This window comes from Schistocerca serialis, chromosome 1 (genome assembly GCF_023864345.2).
Source record: "Schistocerca serialis cubense isolate TAMUIC-IGC-003099 chromosome 1, iqSchSeri2.2, whole genome shotgun sequence".
NCBI classification, from domain to species: domain Eukaryota; kingdom Metazoa; phylum Arthropoda; class Insecta; order Orthoptera; family Acrididae; genus Schistocerca; species Schistocerca serialis.
The window spans coordinates 524,426,120-524,444,385 of NC_064638.1; the positions used below are offsets into that span (position 1 = coordinate 524,426,120).

Consider the following 18,266-nt stretch of genomic DNA (forward strand, 5'->3'; position numbering starts at 1 on the left):
TTTGTATTCTTGCTATAGGTTTGTACACATAATGTACAAGAATTGTCAATTACATTCAATTGAGTTTGATGTCAAAAAGTGGAAATGAACCACTGGTAAAAATGTAAAGGACAGCAAAAGGTGGATAATAATGGGTGACTGAAACAAGCCAACAGAGACACAACACCAGATAGCATCAAATCACTATGTACAACTGTAATGCCTAACTGACATTAGAGTATATTACTGATCTCCTCACATCCCCCACACACACTTGCATATATGAGTCAGTGATGATCTCACATGCCAACACACTTGAATACATGAGTTATTTCAGCAGGTGCCTTCTCTGTCACCCCTGCTTCACACAATTTCATTAGAAAAAATGACCCACTTGACGTGACAAGTACACATCAATGTAAAACAACTGAAGGAAAGTGTTTTCATTGTATGAGCCACAGGTTTCATCCAATTTTAACAGTAAGTACAAGGATACATGGTATTAACTTCTTGAGCCACTGGATCCAATTAGTGTCCACAAAGCAGGCTGATGGCAACAGTTATTTAACAAGAGAAATACACAGCCATTTGCTAGGATCACAATATCCCTCAGAACTGAGTGCTTCAAACCATGTTGCACTTTTTTCCCCAGCAAGCAATGGAATCTTTCAGCATTCTAATACTCCTTGTCATCACAAGCATCATGTACTCAAATGATAGAGATAATATTGTGGACTTTCACTGTCCTCAGTAACTTTCAAATACACAAGTCTTCAATCTTATTTGATCACTTGACATAACATGCTACTTTTTAAAATGAATCTGTTTTATACACAGTATGATTGATCATGTTTCATTACAATACAGTCTCTTCAGCTGATGTAATGAAGATGACAGGGTTTTTCACCCACGCACACTTGCACACACAGCTACATCATTCTCCTGACATTGTGTGTTTAAGGGAAAGAGAAAGTGAGAGAAAGTTGGGAAGGGGAGAGGAACTTGCACCATTTCTGTGTTTTTTAAAGATGAACTGAACTTTGTAAATCATACAATACACAATTCTTTGATATTTAGTTAGTTTCATGTTTCATAGATCATTTAAATGATTTTTTTATTGAAATAGAATGAGTCAGATAATTGCTGTTGCTCCATGCTTCCTCTTTATGGTGATGGATGTCTATTCTTGTGCTGTCATTTGTATTTAACACACAATTTACCATTATGGTAAGCATAGAAATCAACATATTACAAAGGCACTGCATAAACATTGTCAATACTAATGTGTGCAAGCATAAAACAAAAAGTGTTTTTACAAATAAGGTATCAACAGCATCTCTGTTGATTCCACCCAGCCTGCCACTCACAGTTACATGAAAGATGGCACTTTTGACTCTCCTGTCAACTTGCCACCAGTTGAGGGCACCCTTCCATTACTCACTGTCTCCAATGAGGGGCACAGCGTGTACACACCACCAGAGGATGTAAATACACACGCCCTCGCTGCTTGAGACTTTGTTTGGCCAGCGTATCATTCCAAGCAGCCAGAATTCAGAGCTCGCCTCCACATCAAGTTTGTCTATAGGCTTATGGATGTAAGTGTGAAACGCTGCAGTGAGGAACACTGTATTGAAGTAGCATGATGCTGCTAAGTATTATTAATACTGAAAGACTTACACATGTCAGTCAACTTCGAGATCATTTGTTTCAATCGTAAATGTTACTATCACCTGTGTATAATTCAGCACCACAGAAGAACCTAAAGCATTCAAAGTTATGTATAAATCAACTATTAAGTGCACATAGTGTAAATAAACAGATTAATGAGTTATCTTTTTGTAGATGTCTGCTTGCATTTACTAGCCACCTCAGCTACCCATACAACATATTCATCAATTATTTCCATCAATTTCTTATAAACAATGTGAAAAATGTGTTTCGTTCCAGTGAATCAACTTTGCACTAACGTAAATATCAGTAATTCTACCAAAACAAGTCAGAATTGCACACAGAAGCATTTTAACAAAAAAATACATGTACTCTTAAAGTCTAATCTGTATCCAATCTACTCCAGAAAATGTTTACACTCACCCGAACAAAACGGTAACACTGTTGCAGAGTAGCACCAACATACAGAGTGTGCAGAGTTATTTGGTGTCCACTGACGTCATTCATCATAGGAAGTGTACTGGCGACAAGGCGATGAGGACCATGTCGAGTCCGAATCATAGCAATGCGTGTCCACTTGTTACAGTATTTTGCTATCAGGAAACAAATTTCACAATCTTCATCATCTAATAGGATTATTATTTTGTGTGTTTATTAGTTAGAACAATTTTTAAACAAAACATTCTCAATATTTTTGCTACACCAATCAAAGTTTCACAGTCATGTTTTTTTAATCAATTACAAATCCATTCTCTCTTGATGGAAATGGTGAGTACAATACTAAAATGCTAAAATACAAACTATATCTTTTATGGCTAGAATAACAATTGTTATTTCACTGTGTATGGGATAAGAATTCTGCTCTCCTCTGAAGTTAAATGTCTCTTACATCTATGAGACCTTCCCTTACAACCTCTTAAACAAAAATATAGTGGTTTGGTTTGGTTTTGCTTTAGGGTGCAAACAACAACTGGGGTCATATGCGCCCAAGTAAAACAATAGAACATGAAGACAGAGAGGAGTTAAAAAATGACTATACATCAGTCCCAATTGACATAAGGCACATGGAGAAAGGGCTACAAAAGACACCATACACAAATGGAGGTCCAAAACTAAAAATTAAATGGCCTTCATCATATTGCTTTGACGGATAAAAAGTAAACCATGGTAGACAACCCGTGCGTCATTTGCTAAAACAGCTGATCACTCAGACAGCAAACCCAAGCAGGAACGTAAATGGGCATTCCACCAGGAAGTGGTATACAGTTAAAACTAGGGTGCAATGTGTACAAAGTGGTGGGGTAGCACCACTTATCGAATGACAATGTCTAAAAAGGCAGTACCCAATACGCAGCCTAGTTAAAATGACCTCCTGCCAGCAGGAGGGCCAAGAGGAGGTCATCCAAGCTGCTGGGAGAGGCTTCATAAGCTGGAGCTTCTTTCTGCGAAGAGAGGACCATTGGCCATGCCAAAGGGGCACCACCTCCTGACAGACGCAGAGATCATCAGAAGGAATATAGGACCTAGATGTAAGAGGACTGCAGCCTTGGCAGGAGCCTTGTTTCCTGGCAGAGTGACATGACCAGGAACCCACATAAATATCACACTGGCTCTGCCAAGAGTGAGCAAGTGACAATTTTACTGAACCTGCTGCACTATGGGATTGGCGGTGTACAGCACACATAGACTTTGAAGGGCGCTGAGTGAGTCTGAGCAGAGGACACAATTAAAAAGTCTGTGTCGCAGGATATACACCATGGCCTGATACAGGGCAAAGAGCTTGGCTGTAAATACTGAGCAGTGTGGCAGAAGCCGATATCAAAAGACATAGGTGCCAATGATGACGGCACACCCAACCCCACAGTCATGCCGAAAGCCATTCAGTGTATACAAGGGTACTATCACAAAGTTCCATGCAAAGATTGAGATACCAAAGATGACAGAGCAAGGCTGGAGTACTGTCCTTAGGAAGCGAATGAAGGCCAAGGTTAACATAGGCAGCTTCATGAAGCCAAGGTGGTGAAGGGTTCACACCCAGAGGGAAAGTTGCAGGTAGTGTAAAGTTAAGCTGCCATATCAAGTGTTGAAAGTGGACTCCAGAAGGTACCAGAGAAGAGGGACATGCCCCTTACTGGCAATCAGAGGAATCATTGAAGAAGGAGGCATAGGATGGGTAGTCACGCATGGCAGACAAACGGCATGCATACCTGCTGAGGAGAAAGTCAGGCGGTAGGACAGTGGTAGTTCAGCAGCTTCAGCATACAGACTCTCAACCAAGCTAGTGTAAAAGGCACCAGTGGATAGTGGATAGTGTTGAGATAGTGTAACAGGGATGGATGAGCAGATGCATAAACAAAGCACCCATAGTTGAGTTTCTAACGGACAAGGGACCGGTACATACTGAGGAGGGTGGTTTGATCAGCACCCTGGGAAGTACCATTGAGGACACATAGGACACTGAGGACTCGCGTCAGGCAGCAGGCTGCCAGGTAAGACACATGGGAGGATCAAGAGAGTTTCCTATTGGGCATGAGCCCCAGGAATTTTGTAGTTTCAATGAATGGACAGGCAACAGGCCCAAGATGTAAAGATGGTGGGAGAAAGCAAATGCGTCACAATAAATTCATACACATGGTTTTGTCAGTGGAAAAGTGAAAGCCATTGTCGATGCTCCAGGAGTGAAGACGATCAAGACATCGCTGAAGGAGCCACTCAGGGAGACAAGTCCATGGAGAATTGCAATAGATGGCAAAATAATCAACAAAAAGGGAGCCGGAAGTGCCCAGCGGAAAGGCCATTATAGGATTAATGGCAATAGCAAAGAGGACGACAGTCAATACGGAGCCCTAAGGCACACCATTTTCCTGGATAAAGGCATCCAACTATGCAGCTGGTGAGAGAGAAGGGGTGGTAGCTAAAAGGAAGTTTTTTTTCCTTACCGGGCTTAGGTAGGGGTATGACAGTGGCTTTACACCAACATCTAGGAAATGTGCCCTCTGCCCAGATGCAGAAAGTGTTTGCTCGCAAGAGAAAGGTGTTGCAACATCTGAATGTGGATGGCGTCTGGCCCTTGGTTGAAGGATCGGGATCGAGTGAGAGTATGATCTCGCTCCCTCACAATAAAGGCGGCATTGTAGCACTCACGATTCAGGGAAGAGAAGGTTATTGCCTGAGCCTCCTCCACTCGGTTCCAATCGAGGAAGACAGGGTGTTAGTGGGAAGAGCTTGAAATGTTCGCAAAAAGGCAGCCCAAGGTGTTGGAGATAGCAATAGGGTCCATGATGACAGTCTGCTAATGTCAGGCCGAAAATTGGGGAATGGATCTTGGTTCCAGAGAGCCATCGGAGGCTGGCCCACACAACAGAGGAAGGGGTGGAACTGTTAAAAGAACTAGTGAGTTAAATCCAGCTAGCTTTTTTGCTATCCTGAAGAACGCGATGACACTTTGCATGCATCTGTTTTTAGTGAATGCAGTTTGACATCGTAGGATGATGGTTAAAAACGAAGAGAGCACATCTCCGTGTGAGAATTGCATCACGGCATGCTTCAGTCCACTAAGGGGCTGGGACATGACGTGGTAAAGGTGAAGTGCAAGGAATGGAACATTCTGCACCAGTAAGGGTAATGTTTGTGAGATATTCCACCTGGTCATCACAACTGGGGAAATCTTGTTCTTTGAAGGTTGTCAGGGAGGAGTAAAGCCACCTGTCAGCCTCAGTAAGCTGCCATTTGGATGTGCACGCAGTTGGGGGAGGAGTCAGTAAATTGATAGCACACACGCAATGATGGCTCGAGTAGGTGTCAGTAAGAATGGGACGATGGGCAAGCTGGGCAGTGCAGAAAGATAGGTCCAAAATGTAATAGGCGTGCAAGGAGTCAGAAAGGAAAGTGGGTGCTCCAGTGTTAAGGCAGAAGAGGTTAAGTTGGTTAAGAAGATCAGCCAAGAGGACACCTCCCTGACAGGTCCTGGGAGAACCCCAAAAGGGATGATGCACATTAAAAACAGAGTAGCACAAATGGGGGAGGTAGCTGGTAAATAAGGTGAAGGAAGTCTGCCGTCGTGACATCGAATGACTGAGGGACATAAATGGTACAGAGGGAAACGTCAGGTGGGGAAGGAAAAGGCAAACTGCAAACGGTTTGAAGACGGGTAGTCAGGAAGTTGGGTTGACTATGAACATCATCCTGTATGAGCAGCATGATGCCCCCATGAGATGGAATGCCGACCTCAAGGTCAAAATGAACTGGGAAGAAATGTGAAAGCTCAAAGCAGTCGAAAGGGTACAATTTTGTTTCCTAAAGTCAGAGTACAAGTGGACGCTGAGATGCTAAAAGCAGCCGTAAATCCGCTACGTAGGAACGAAGGCCGCAAACGTTCCATTGGAGGAGAGTCATTATGAGGAAGAGATATAAGGGTTTCACCTCGGCCGTTGCTGAGTGACAGCCTGTGAACAGTCGCTGTTACAGGGCACAGACACAAGATGATCCTGCTCCATGGGGTCCTCGGAAGCATCAGCTTGCGTGAGGTGTCGGTCTGTGGAGTCCCAACACTGAGAAACAGTTGGTGGTGTACACTGGTGACATGGAGGGCAGCCGGGCTAAGGTATCATGCGGCAACACCATCAAAGAGGATCTTTGAGTCAGCAAAGGAGAACACCATTTGCCTTTAGTGGACTTCTTCGAGCCTTTCCAGTTAGGAGAGGAAGACTCGGGTGTTCTTTGGCTGGAGGGACATAGGAAGTCTTCACAGGAGTACTCCTTTGTCCTTTTCGGCACAGCGGTAGTGTAGCTGGTGGTTTTGCTTCTTGAGGCAAGAGTTTGATGGATTGTTGCACAGCTGAACAGGGGATGGTGATGCTACGTTGACACTGGGTGATGTTAGCTGAATCTGAGGTTGCATGTCTGCATGGCCATGTCCTTCGCGGCACAAGGCGTAACAAGAACAGAACTATAGGTGCCAGACAGGAGAACGCACAGTTTGTGACTAGCCAATAAGTTGCGAGCGACTGGGTAAGGCACTTTTTCCTTTACCCGGACCTCTTGGACAGCCCACTGATCAAGATACATGGGACAATCCCGAGCAGAGGCAGCATGGCTACCTTAGCAGCTGATATAGTGTGAAGGAGGAGGCAGACAATTGCCCTCGTGCATATTCCTACCACAGGTTACAGATTTGGCTGAGTGTAGACAAGACATTCTAGTGTGGTTGAAATGATGACACTGGTAGAAGCGCATCAGGTTCGGAATATACAGTCGGACTGTGATAATTTCATAGCCTACTTTGATCTTGGACAGAAGCACCACTCTATCAAAGGTGAGAAAAAGTGTGTGGGTGGGCACTAAGGAGGATTCTACCTTTTTCATACCCGATGGATGGCAATGACACCCTGATCAGAGAGGTAAGATTGGATTTTGGCCTCAGTTAGACTGTTGAGCAGCCTAGTGTAAGTAACACCACGGAAAGAATTCAAAGTTCTATGAGCGTCGACATAAACAGGATAGCCGTGGAGAAGTGCGAGACAGCAAGCACATGTTGCACTTAAGAACCAGTAGTAGTCCCCAAAACCAAAGTGCCATTCCGTAAATAAGAGCAGGATTTCAAAGGGCCAGCAATTGCATCAACACCTTTCTGAATAATAAATGGATTTATCATGACGAAGGACTGGCCGTCTTCAGAAAGTGAGACCACAAATAACCATGGTGCAGTGGTAAGGCTCTTTGAATTGTTAGCCTCATTATATTTACTTTTTGTAGATGTTGATTGGGAAGACGATTGACTGATAGCAAGAAAATCCCCCATGGTTGCCAGCATCTCCAATGGCGCCCTCCTTCCAACTGGGGGCCCCTTTCACAAGGGAGCGCACCCGCCTTAGGTGATTGTTCACACATCAGGTCACACATCCTGAGCAACTGACAAAGGGACCAATCAGTAATTTGGGAAGGTAGTAGCTCAGGCAATCACCCCTCCCTCCACCTGGCCTGTACCAGGGGGATATGTGCAAACCCTACCTGTTGACCCGGGGCTGGGAATTACGTGTTACCCAGTCACCTGTTACACATCAGATGCATGGGTCAGCCTTCAGGAGCATACAGTGAGGAAGAAGAAAAAGAGGAACCTAAAACGTTGCATTAGAGGAATGAGAGGTGAAGCGAAGCAGAGAAAGGAAAAGGGAACGAGAAACAGTGATGAGACAGTTCTTATGTCAATGACAGACAATGCCGAACATTCCCAGTAACACCTCAGACATGTTCCCCAAGAGAGGAGAAAAAGAATAGCAAGAGGATAGACATGCAACACAGAAGGGAAAAGAGGCTGCAAAGGCTGGGGCCCCATGGTAGCCAAGCAAGAACCCGCCAAAGAGTGACGAGCCCCGTGGGGGTACAGAAATATATGTAAGGATGCATAATTAATGTTTTATTTATTTCTTTGTGTTCACTTTGTACATTGTTATGTTCATGTCAGCTTAAAAGAGTGTGACAAATGGTGAGCTGTGGTATGTTGCATCTCAGTTACTGCTTTGCCACTGCCTCTTCAGCGTACATGTTATGGGGAAAGCAAAAAGCTGCATACACACTGTGAAGTACAAACACATACAGTACCACTTTTTTTTAATAAGAAAGATTCAAATCTTAGGACAGTAATTCCAACCAACCGAAGACATTGTGTTACTCTTCATTCTTTGGTAACAGGACAGGTAATTCAAAACCTTGGATATTTATTTCATGTTTTGAAGGAAGCTGTATCTCAAATACTACTCCAAGTTTGTTACTCACTGGCAGAAATCCTGAAGGATTATGTAAAGATAACTAAATAAAATCATCGTTACTTATGCATTTATTGAATTTTTACTCATTATGATTCAAGAACTGAACACACATCATCAGAAAGCATGATTTCCATGGCAGTGCCATCAGTATCCGTGTTGCTTATGAATGTGACAGAGCAACCATCACCCCCTGTTGCCCTGACACAACTACAAAGAGTGTGATGACTACATACTCTTGTGCAAGTCTAATTCTACTTGAAGTAAGACCTCAATCATCTTTTGCATTGTCACTGCCCTCCATATTGGTGGCAGTTTCACGAGTTTGCATTCCACAAACTTGCCATAGGGCTGCATTCATCAGTGTCCTCATTTTTCTGCTTCTGCAAACCTTTCATTCAGTATTGGTAAGTAAGGCTGCATCAGTCTTGCTGTGCACCCCAGCATTTTAATATTTTAGTGTGGAGGAGATGGCGTAAAAGTGCCAGTAACTTCCGCTTCTTTATCATCTCCTCTCACTGTCGAAGCTTCCAAAACCTGAATTCAAATTTATTTATTTCAGATGCCAGATACTGAAAAGAGCTGATGCGAAATGGTACGTGTGTTCACACAGCTACTTCACTTTCCCCATACGAAAATGTGATGGAACTCTTATAGTCCTACAGTTTCCTGTTACTAGTGTGAGCGAATTTCATAATTACAAAGGATCAATTAGCACTGTGCAACTTGCTCTCACAACCTGCTACAACTTGATGTACGCAGAGATTGGCTGCCAAGCAAGAATTTCAGATGGAGGTCTATTCAAGAAAGTGAACGTAAGTGAACTAATTCACAAGAAATTGAACTTGCCACAAAATGAATGCTTACCTGGAGGCACAAAACCCTATATATGTTTTCAAAGCAGATGACACTTTTTCATTACAGGAAAATGTTATTCATACCCAGGAAGGTATATTCAAGATCCAAAAGAAAGATTTTTAATTACTGCCTGTCAAGGGTTAGAATGGTTGTAAAGGACACATTCGGTAATACAGTTTCGGATTTCCGTATCTTCAGAAAAGCTTTGAACCTGAAAAGGCGGGAACTATTACGCTTAAGGCCTGGCCAGACCAAATGTGGCCTGATGGTGCAGCCTATGGTCCTGAGCTACAACAACCAGGCCAAGTCACATCAAGTCACTGAAGTGTTCATTACTGCACTGTGTCATTCACACAGAAGGTGGCTTTGACACAGTGGCCAATGACCTGCTGCCCCGGCCAGCACCAAGTTTTCTCAAAATACAGATTCCGTGCAATGGCTGGACACTGTGTGCACCTGTTGGTGCATTTAACTATTGTGTTCTCACACTGCCACAAGTTTCATGCCACATATGCAAGCTGTTGCTGAGGTTTAGACCACTTACATTGTGTGACAGCTGATGCAGCAAAGGCAGTTGCTTCAGTCAGCCGCTCTTGCCTACATGGCATCTATTGCCACTGGGTGCTGCAGTCATTTGCTGTGACCTGAACCGCACTCCCAGTCTGCATTCTGTCTGGTCAGCCCCCACAACTGGGTACCCCCACAATTTCTTAAGGCAAAATGCTGACATGTGGAACCACTATATCCCATAAGGAAGTTTTGATTCATACGATTTATAGGAAGATGAGATGATCCCAGGCACATGGAGGCAATATGATAATGTATCTACTTTTACTGCATCCCAAATCATACTACAGAAAGTTTCTAACTAAAAAAAAAAAATTTGTGACAAGTTTCAACTACGTTTTTGGTCTACCAAAAGTGTACACTGGCCAAATAACTATGGACGAATATTACTGTACAGTTTATGAAACAAATAAAGACAAGAATGTATAATTATTTGTACTTCTTTCTCCATGGTATCTGTCATTTCTTTTGGCTCATGAATGTCATCAAAAAACAGCAAAAGTACAAAACATTCGTATACATTGCCCTAACTGCTGCTTAATCTTTCTTCTCCTGTCAGTACATCACAACAAGCAATCTTTTTTTTTTTTTTCCCAGTGCAGTTTTTGTTGGTTCAAAAATAACAGCAACATTCTGCAGTCTTGTTTTTTATTACTGTTACTATGCTCCTTACTTCTAACCTTCAACAGGTGTTCCACTGCCCAATACTGCGACACCAACTCTACAATCTCCTGCCTCGAAAACAAACTCTGTAGTTGTAGATAAAATCACAACATGAAATATAAGCATAAGTTAGCAGCTTGATATGTCCTAATTTGCCAGAAACATTGTTTCATTTGATCTGAATCAACATTGCCACAGATAGCCATTTCCACATTTCAAAATATGTTTGAAACATGTCGTGAAATTCAGCCACCTAACAATGACCAAAAACAGAGAATAAAAAACTAGATAGGAATTTGTTAGGTTTTACAAGTGTTCTCAACTAATGTAAAAGTCTGTAATTGAGCATAACTGGAGGCTAGTAAATGGCAGAGTCAGGCTGACTTGTAAAGACCATTGTAATTTGATGATAAGCTCACCAGCACAATTTTACTGCAATAACTGGTACACCTACATATTGGAACATGATGTTTCTGCCAATGTTACTTCAGTAACTCTTTGAAGAAAATGTACACACTGAAAATAAGTAGTCCCTGATAACCGAGCCCTTGTAGAAATTTTCCATGCACATAGCTGCAGAATCCACAATTAGATAAATTAATAACAATGAGACAAAATAACTTAAAACACTAAACATTCAGTTTATTTATTCATTCAAGGACCATCTTACAATGATGCAGGATTTGCCATTACAATGCAATGAAAATAAATAGCTCAAAAATATACACGCAAATGGAATATATTGGTATGGCTTACAAAATCCCTGAAAAACCAAAGTCAAGATGACTAGCCAGACCAAATTCCATCATTCCGAATTCTGAGGGGAGTGCAGGGAGTGAAGAATGTAAGCTCCACCCACCGACTCCCAGCATACAGACTGCCCAGGGAAGGGGGTCAGTGCAGAAGGGGAACAAGTTGCGCTAAATGGACAGTGCAGGGGGGAACAAGTAGCATCAGAGTCAAAGAGTATTGGCAACACACAATTTGTGCTCCAAGCGGCACTGATAGTGCCATCTATTAATTGCACCATAACTGCTGCTGTGTACAGCATGTCTATGAAGGTAACGAGAGAGGCAGGCGTAATAAAAGTTATATTCACAAAATTTAAATTTATAGTTTCATGTTGAATGATGGTGTTTGTTGCTACTGAAATGAAATGACTGTATGGCATTGATGGCCAGGAGTCCCCACCTGGGGAAGTTCAGCCATCGAATGGTTTAACACCCCTTTTCAGTTGATGCCACAATGGGTGACTTGCGAGTTCATTTCATATTATTTCTCAGACAATTTGAAATTAGAACTAACCAGTAGTACAACTTATATCGCAGCAAAGAAAAAAAAATGAGAAAAAGTAAAATTTTGAACATTTATGCGCATATGTAACACTAAACTGTATGAATACTTTAATCACTCAGTATCAGAATCATTATGTTTCTCATCTGTGCATGATACATTATTGTCGCTAGTGCGCTACTCAGCAACATTAATAATGAATTCATCTACTGCAAATCTGATGACAACCTCACACCTCCAGTAGCCTCCTTCCTGCTGTTGGATCTTCCTGCCATGATCTTCCCAGCCATCAGCAGCTACTGACAGATGGGATTCACTTGCAATCCTTTGGACACAACTATATGGTGTCAAGCAGACAATTGTGTGGCCCTTCTCTTTTGCCACTTCATCTATCATGCTTTTTTTTTTTTGCAGGTCTATGTTTTTTGAACGAAAGCAAAAAGAGCATGCTTCTTCATGCTCTCATTACACTAGCCAAAGGTGAATATATAACGGGATGAAATAAATGACGTTAACTATATCAACCACTCTGATAACAGAAACAACAATGAAAAACTTGAATTAACTCTTGTTTCCAAGTTAAAGGGGGTGCATTTAATTACATTTATATTTTATTAGCATTCATTGTCAGTCTCTTCCCATACAGGCTTCAAAATCCTGCTGACGGTAGACAGAGTGGTGAAGTTTCATGCAACAATATCTGTGTGTATTTTGTCACTATTTTTAGCCTGGGTTCACAGTAACAAGGGGGAGTGGAAGAGGAAGGGAGGAGCAGAGCATGTTTCATTTAATTGTAATTTCAGTCTCTTAGAAGGTGTGTTCTGCTCGTGTGCTGGAAAAACGTGATACTGAAGTGTCGTTAGTGCGTGTGACCATTGTAATTCCTGGGATTCAATATGCCTCACAAATGCATAAACAATGCTGACAATTTCTGCTACATTTGCAAACAGACTATACTGAAATCGCAAAGGAGGGCAATAATGCCATATATTAGGCAGATGTACAGACCATTCTTAGGCTGTGAAATTGGGAACCAGAAATAGCCCTGGACTCCTCATGTATGTTGCAAATCTTGTGTCTCAGGTCTTCATTTGTGGTTGAATTGTAAACGATCTTCCATGGGCTTTGCTATACCAATGACCTGGTGAAAACCATCAAACCATGTCAATGGTTGTTACTTTTGTATGATAACTTCCCATTAACACAACGTATTTCAAAGAAGAAAAATTCTTCCTTGGCATATCCAAACAAGAGAGACAGGCATAATAAAAGTTATATTCACAAAATTTAAATTTATAGTTTCATGTTGAATGATGGTGTTTGTTGCTACTGAAATGAAATGACTGTATGGCATTGATGGCCAGGAGTCCCCACCTGGGGAAGTTCAGCCATCAAATGGTTTAACACCCCTTTTCAGTTGATGCCACATTGGGTGACTTGCGAATTCATTTCATATTATTTCTCAGACAATTTGAAATTAGATCTAACCAGTAGTACAACTTACATTGCAGCAAAGAAAAAAAATGAGGAAAAGTAAAATTTTGAACATTTATGCGCATATGTAACACCAACATTTGCTGGCCATGCTGTCAGAGCCTTATGGAGTCAGACTGCTTGTTCCTGTCCTACATGATACTGATCATGATGAGGACGGTAGTGAAACTAGTGCTGCACCATCATTTTCAAAACCCAGTTCTTCAAAAGATACTGATTTTGTGTGTAATGATGGATGTACAGATATTCGCAAAATAACACTGACTGCTTTCTGTAACTGATATATTCCAATTCTTACAGTTTTCAAGAGTGAAAAGAACTTGGTATTTTGTAATGATTTACAGGGACTAATGACACCTATGGGCATGGACTATAAAAGAGATCAGTGAAGGCTGTTCATCAACTCCTCCAAAGTAAGCGTCAAGTGTGTGTTACTACATAACAGCAATGTGTTACCATCAATTCCAATTGAGTATGCACGTTACATGAAAGGCACATATGATAATGTGAGCAACTGTTATTGCGGCTGAACTGCAACAAGTTTAAATGGCAGATTTCCAGAAATCTGAAAGTTATAGGCATATTACCTGGAATACAAAACGGCTTACTGTGTTTCTGGGATAGCAGCACCGAAGCACTTAATTATAAAAAGAAAAATTGGCCTAACTGTCATTCACTTGAACCAGGATCTCACAATATTATGCACAAAGAACTTGTTGAATCCAAGAACATAATTCTCCCTGCTCTTCATATAAAACTGAGCTTAATGACAAACTTCATTAAGACCATTGACAAAACTGGGGAAGTATTTCTCTATTTGCACGTCTTAGTGAAGCAAAAATAAGAGAGAGGATTTTAGTGGGTCCCAGTATACACAAATTGTACAAAAGTGAACATTTCAACATCTTCCTTACAAATGATGAAAAGTTAGCTTGGGATGCCTTTATTCAAGTGTCAACAAACTTTCTAGGGAATAAAGAGGGAAGAAAACTATAATAATCTTGTCACTAATCTTCTACATTGCTACGATAGATTGTGGTGCAACATTTCCTATATTCCCACTTGACTTTCTTTTCTGACAACTGTAGTGCTGTAACCGAAGAGCGCGGAGAACGATTTCACCAACAAATCTCGGATGTGGAAATGAGATACCACGGAAAGTGGAGTGTTAGCCAATTATGGCTGAACACTAATCAGTGAATCACCAGCAAAAACTACAGACACCAGGCAAAGTAGCTGCACCTTCAGTGACCTTCCTCTGAGGGACAACACCATGATAAATACATGCATAAGCTTGTATAGGCAATAATGTAAAGTTTTCATTATCAGCACAGCCAAAAACATAAAGGATAGATTTTTTCATGCCATTTACAGAAAAAAAAGAAAAATTTTGTTGGCTAATGTTACAGGCATCATACCTCTTTTGCAGCCATTCCAAAATTCTTCCTTTGATATCATACCATGTGGGTGTTTTGTCCTCATGTCTGTTACAGCACATGGAATGTTGTCCAACAGTTGCAACTGACTTTGGAGGAATATTTGGGAGAATCATATTTGCAAACCAGCTTTCAAAGTTTCCAGAATTCGTTTAACCATAGTGAACACCTTATGTGGATTTAGTCCAGAATTTTAGTTGGACCTCTCTGATGAATCCCCTCCTTGATCCAACACTTATTATAAGAAGTCTTTTAGAGGAGCTTCCCTACCACATAACACCGACATCATCAACCTTCTGCAAACATTGACCTACCACTCTATTACTGTCTATCCAAGTTCCATTTAAACAGAATATTTCTGTGGCTGCTTCCCTAATATTTTTAATTTCTACATCAAAATGTGATCCCAGTCAATAATGTCTCCTCACTCTAGTAGTGACGACCTCTTATTCTGCATTTTTCCCCATGTGAATCTCGTGGATAGGAAAATATTTCACAGAGATATAATACCACCAATCAAGCTGATCTTTTCCTTGAGTACGGACTGGGAGCAATTTTCTGCACATGTAGAAGTATTCGATTGTTGGTCTCAAGATACCTCTATCGGAGCTATTCAACTGGATTTTCCCAGTAGATCCGGCCTAAGAAAAAAAAAACGCAAAAGTATAATTCCATTTTATGCAGAATGTATAGTTTACAAGTATCAAAAGAGGGCCTCAGGCGAAGGATTGACTTTTTGAAACCACTTACCAGGTGTACCAGTACGAAATGAGCATTTTTTTTTTTTTTGTGAAAATGAAACACTAATTTTGAATATAAAAGTAAAAACATTTTATTCAAAGTACTGACCATCATTCTCTATACATTTTTACCACCTTTCTGGCAATTTGTGGACACCACATCAATGGAAATGTTCGTCTTTTGAAGCAAACCAATCAGGCACCCAATTTTCGACTTCTTCGTAGGAATCGAAGTGTTCCTCAGCCAATGCGTGTCCCACTGATGAAAACATATGGTAGTCAGAAGGGGCCAAGTCTGGTGAATACGGTGGGTGGGGTAGCAGCTCCCAGCCAAGTGTTTTGATTGTATCCTGAACCAGTTTTGCTTTGTGTACAGGTGCATTGTCGTGTAAAAAATTACTTTGCCATGTCTTCTGGCCCGTTCTGGTCTTTTTTTCGATCAATGCATAGTTCAAATTGATCATTTGTTGTCTGTAGTGATTTGCATTCACAGTTTCACTGGGTTTTAGAAGCTCATGATACACCACACCTTTCTGATCCCACCAAACACAAAGCATTGCCTTCTTGCCGAATCGATCTGGTTTTGCAGTCGATGTTGATGGTTGTCCCGGATTAACTCATGATTTTCCCCATTTAGGATTCTTAAAATAAATCCATTTTTCATTGCCAGTAACAATTCGATGCAAAATTTATTTTCTTTCATGTCTTTGAAGCAAAATTTGACAAATGGTTTTTCGGTTTTCCATCTGTCTTTCATTCAATTCATGTTGCACCCATTTTCCACACTTTTGGATCATTCCCATAGCTTTCAAACGATCATAAATTGTTTTTGTGCAACATTTAGCATTGCTGCCATTTGCTTCAGACTCAAAGTATCATCTTCATTGAATATTGCTTGCAATTCGGCATCTTCAAACTTTTTTGGTGGTCTTCCACGTTCTTCATTTCTTACATCAAAATTATTATTTCTGAACCATTGAAACCACCTTTTGCATGTTGCTTCTGATACAGCATGATCACCATATGCCTCGACAAGCATTCAATGTGAATCTGCTGCACTTTTTTTCAAATGAAAACAAAAAAATTAATGCTTTCCGCAAATCATCACTTTCTGGTACAAAATTCGACATTGTTAACACGATGAAAACATATGAAGTTGTTTGTTCCATGACTTGATGTATACTAAATATCTTTGACAGATGTCATACCAACCAAAAAAAAATTAAGGCTCGTTCACAACAAATGTTCCCTATCGACACATTTGTATCTTAACACTCATTTCATACCGGTACACCTGGTATATAGTAATGTAGGTTATGGTCACAGATATCATACAACGCAGGCACAATTAATTGAATAAAAGTAATGAGTACAGTTATTTCAGGACTCATGCCCACTACCTTTAGCACACCAAGTCTCTTAACCACTATGCTACATGGGTGTTTCTGAGTAATCCACTTTGTTATTGCATCTTCAGCCACCTACATGATAACAAGAAATTCTTTTACATGCACAAGCAAAATTACTACTTTAAATAAATTCAGACAAAGTGAAAGGCAGTTTCAACCCACCACAGAACAGAAAAAATTGAACTGAAATTTACCCCTTCTTGACAACTGTTTCTAACAATTTCCCAGGATTATCTTTACAATCTGCAAATCCTTTTTGCAGAGCTGAAGCTTGCTCACATGTATGTCGCTGACCATCTTGTCAGCTGAGAGAGAGGATAGAGCAACTCTATTTTTGCTGTCATGTTCACAACATTCAGCAACATTATTAATTATTTTCCTTGCTCTAGCCCATAATGTCCAACGCCTTGCCCTTCTCCAATGAATGGGTGTCTCTGACCCTGCCCATTATGGGGCAGGAACTGCTTCATCACCCATCAAGATATTATTACTTTAATATGGAACACAACACAGCACAATAGTCACTTCACAATGGCTACATACACAAAGTTCTTCATGAAATTGCTGAAACTGGCCAACTGGACACAAAACATGAGGGAACCAAAGTCAACAAACTCTTACTGACTTATGCCAATTCAGAACTATGAAGCCGTCACTTTACTCTTTGAGAATGTACTGCACTTAATTGAGAATTAAAAATTTTCTTTCATATACGAGGGACATTCAATAAGTAATGTAACACTTTTTTTCCCGAAAGGTTAGTTTTATTCAGGATTCCAATGCACCAAATTATTTCCCACTCTTTTGACTACAAAACCATATCTATTAACATAACCTCCATTCAATGTGACAGCCTTAGACCGCCTTACTGGGAAGGCCTGTAAGCGTACAGGTTACCACTCTACCAGCCGGCGTCAGACGTCAGAGGCAATGTCTTGCCACATCAATAACCTCCCAATCATCAATGTACTGCTTCCCACAGAGTGTATTCTTGATTGGGCCAAACAGATGGAAGTCAGAAGGTGAGATATCAAGGCTGCAAGATGGATGAGGCAGAACAGTCCTGTGAAGTTTTGTGAGGTCATCTCGGGTGTGCAGGCTTGTGCGAGGCCTTGCCATATCATGGAGAAATAGAAGTTTGTTTGCATGTTTGTGACAATGAACAGACTGAAGTCTTCAATTTACTAAGTGTAGCCCAATACACTTCAGGGTCAACTGTTGCACCATGAGGATGGACATCAAACAGAATAACCCTTCAGAGTCCCAGAAGACTGTCACCATAACTTGACCAGCTGAAAGTGCAGCTTTGAACTTTTTTTCCAGAGAAGAGGTAGTGTCGTGCCTCTCCCTGGACTGCCACTATGGTTCTGGTTAGGTGATGAAACCATCAGGCAG

The 18,266-nt window shown here is 41.1% G+C and overlaps 1 protein-coding gene across 1 annotated transcript in view; it reads right to left on the minus strand.

The window, feature by feature from the left end:
* Positions 1-18,266, minus strand: part of LOC126474613 (ribonuclease P/MRP protein subunit POP5) — a 94,628-nt gene that overhangs the window by 40,097 nt on the left and 36,265 nt on the right. The window contains exon 3 of the mRNA XM_050102093.1: positions 2,071-2,240. Coding sequence (XP_049958050.1) covers positions 2,071-2,240 — 170 coding nt within the window. The remainder of the gene's footprint in view (positions 1-2,070; positions 2,241-18,266) is intronic.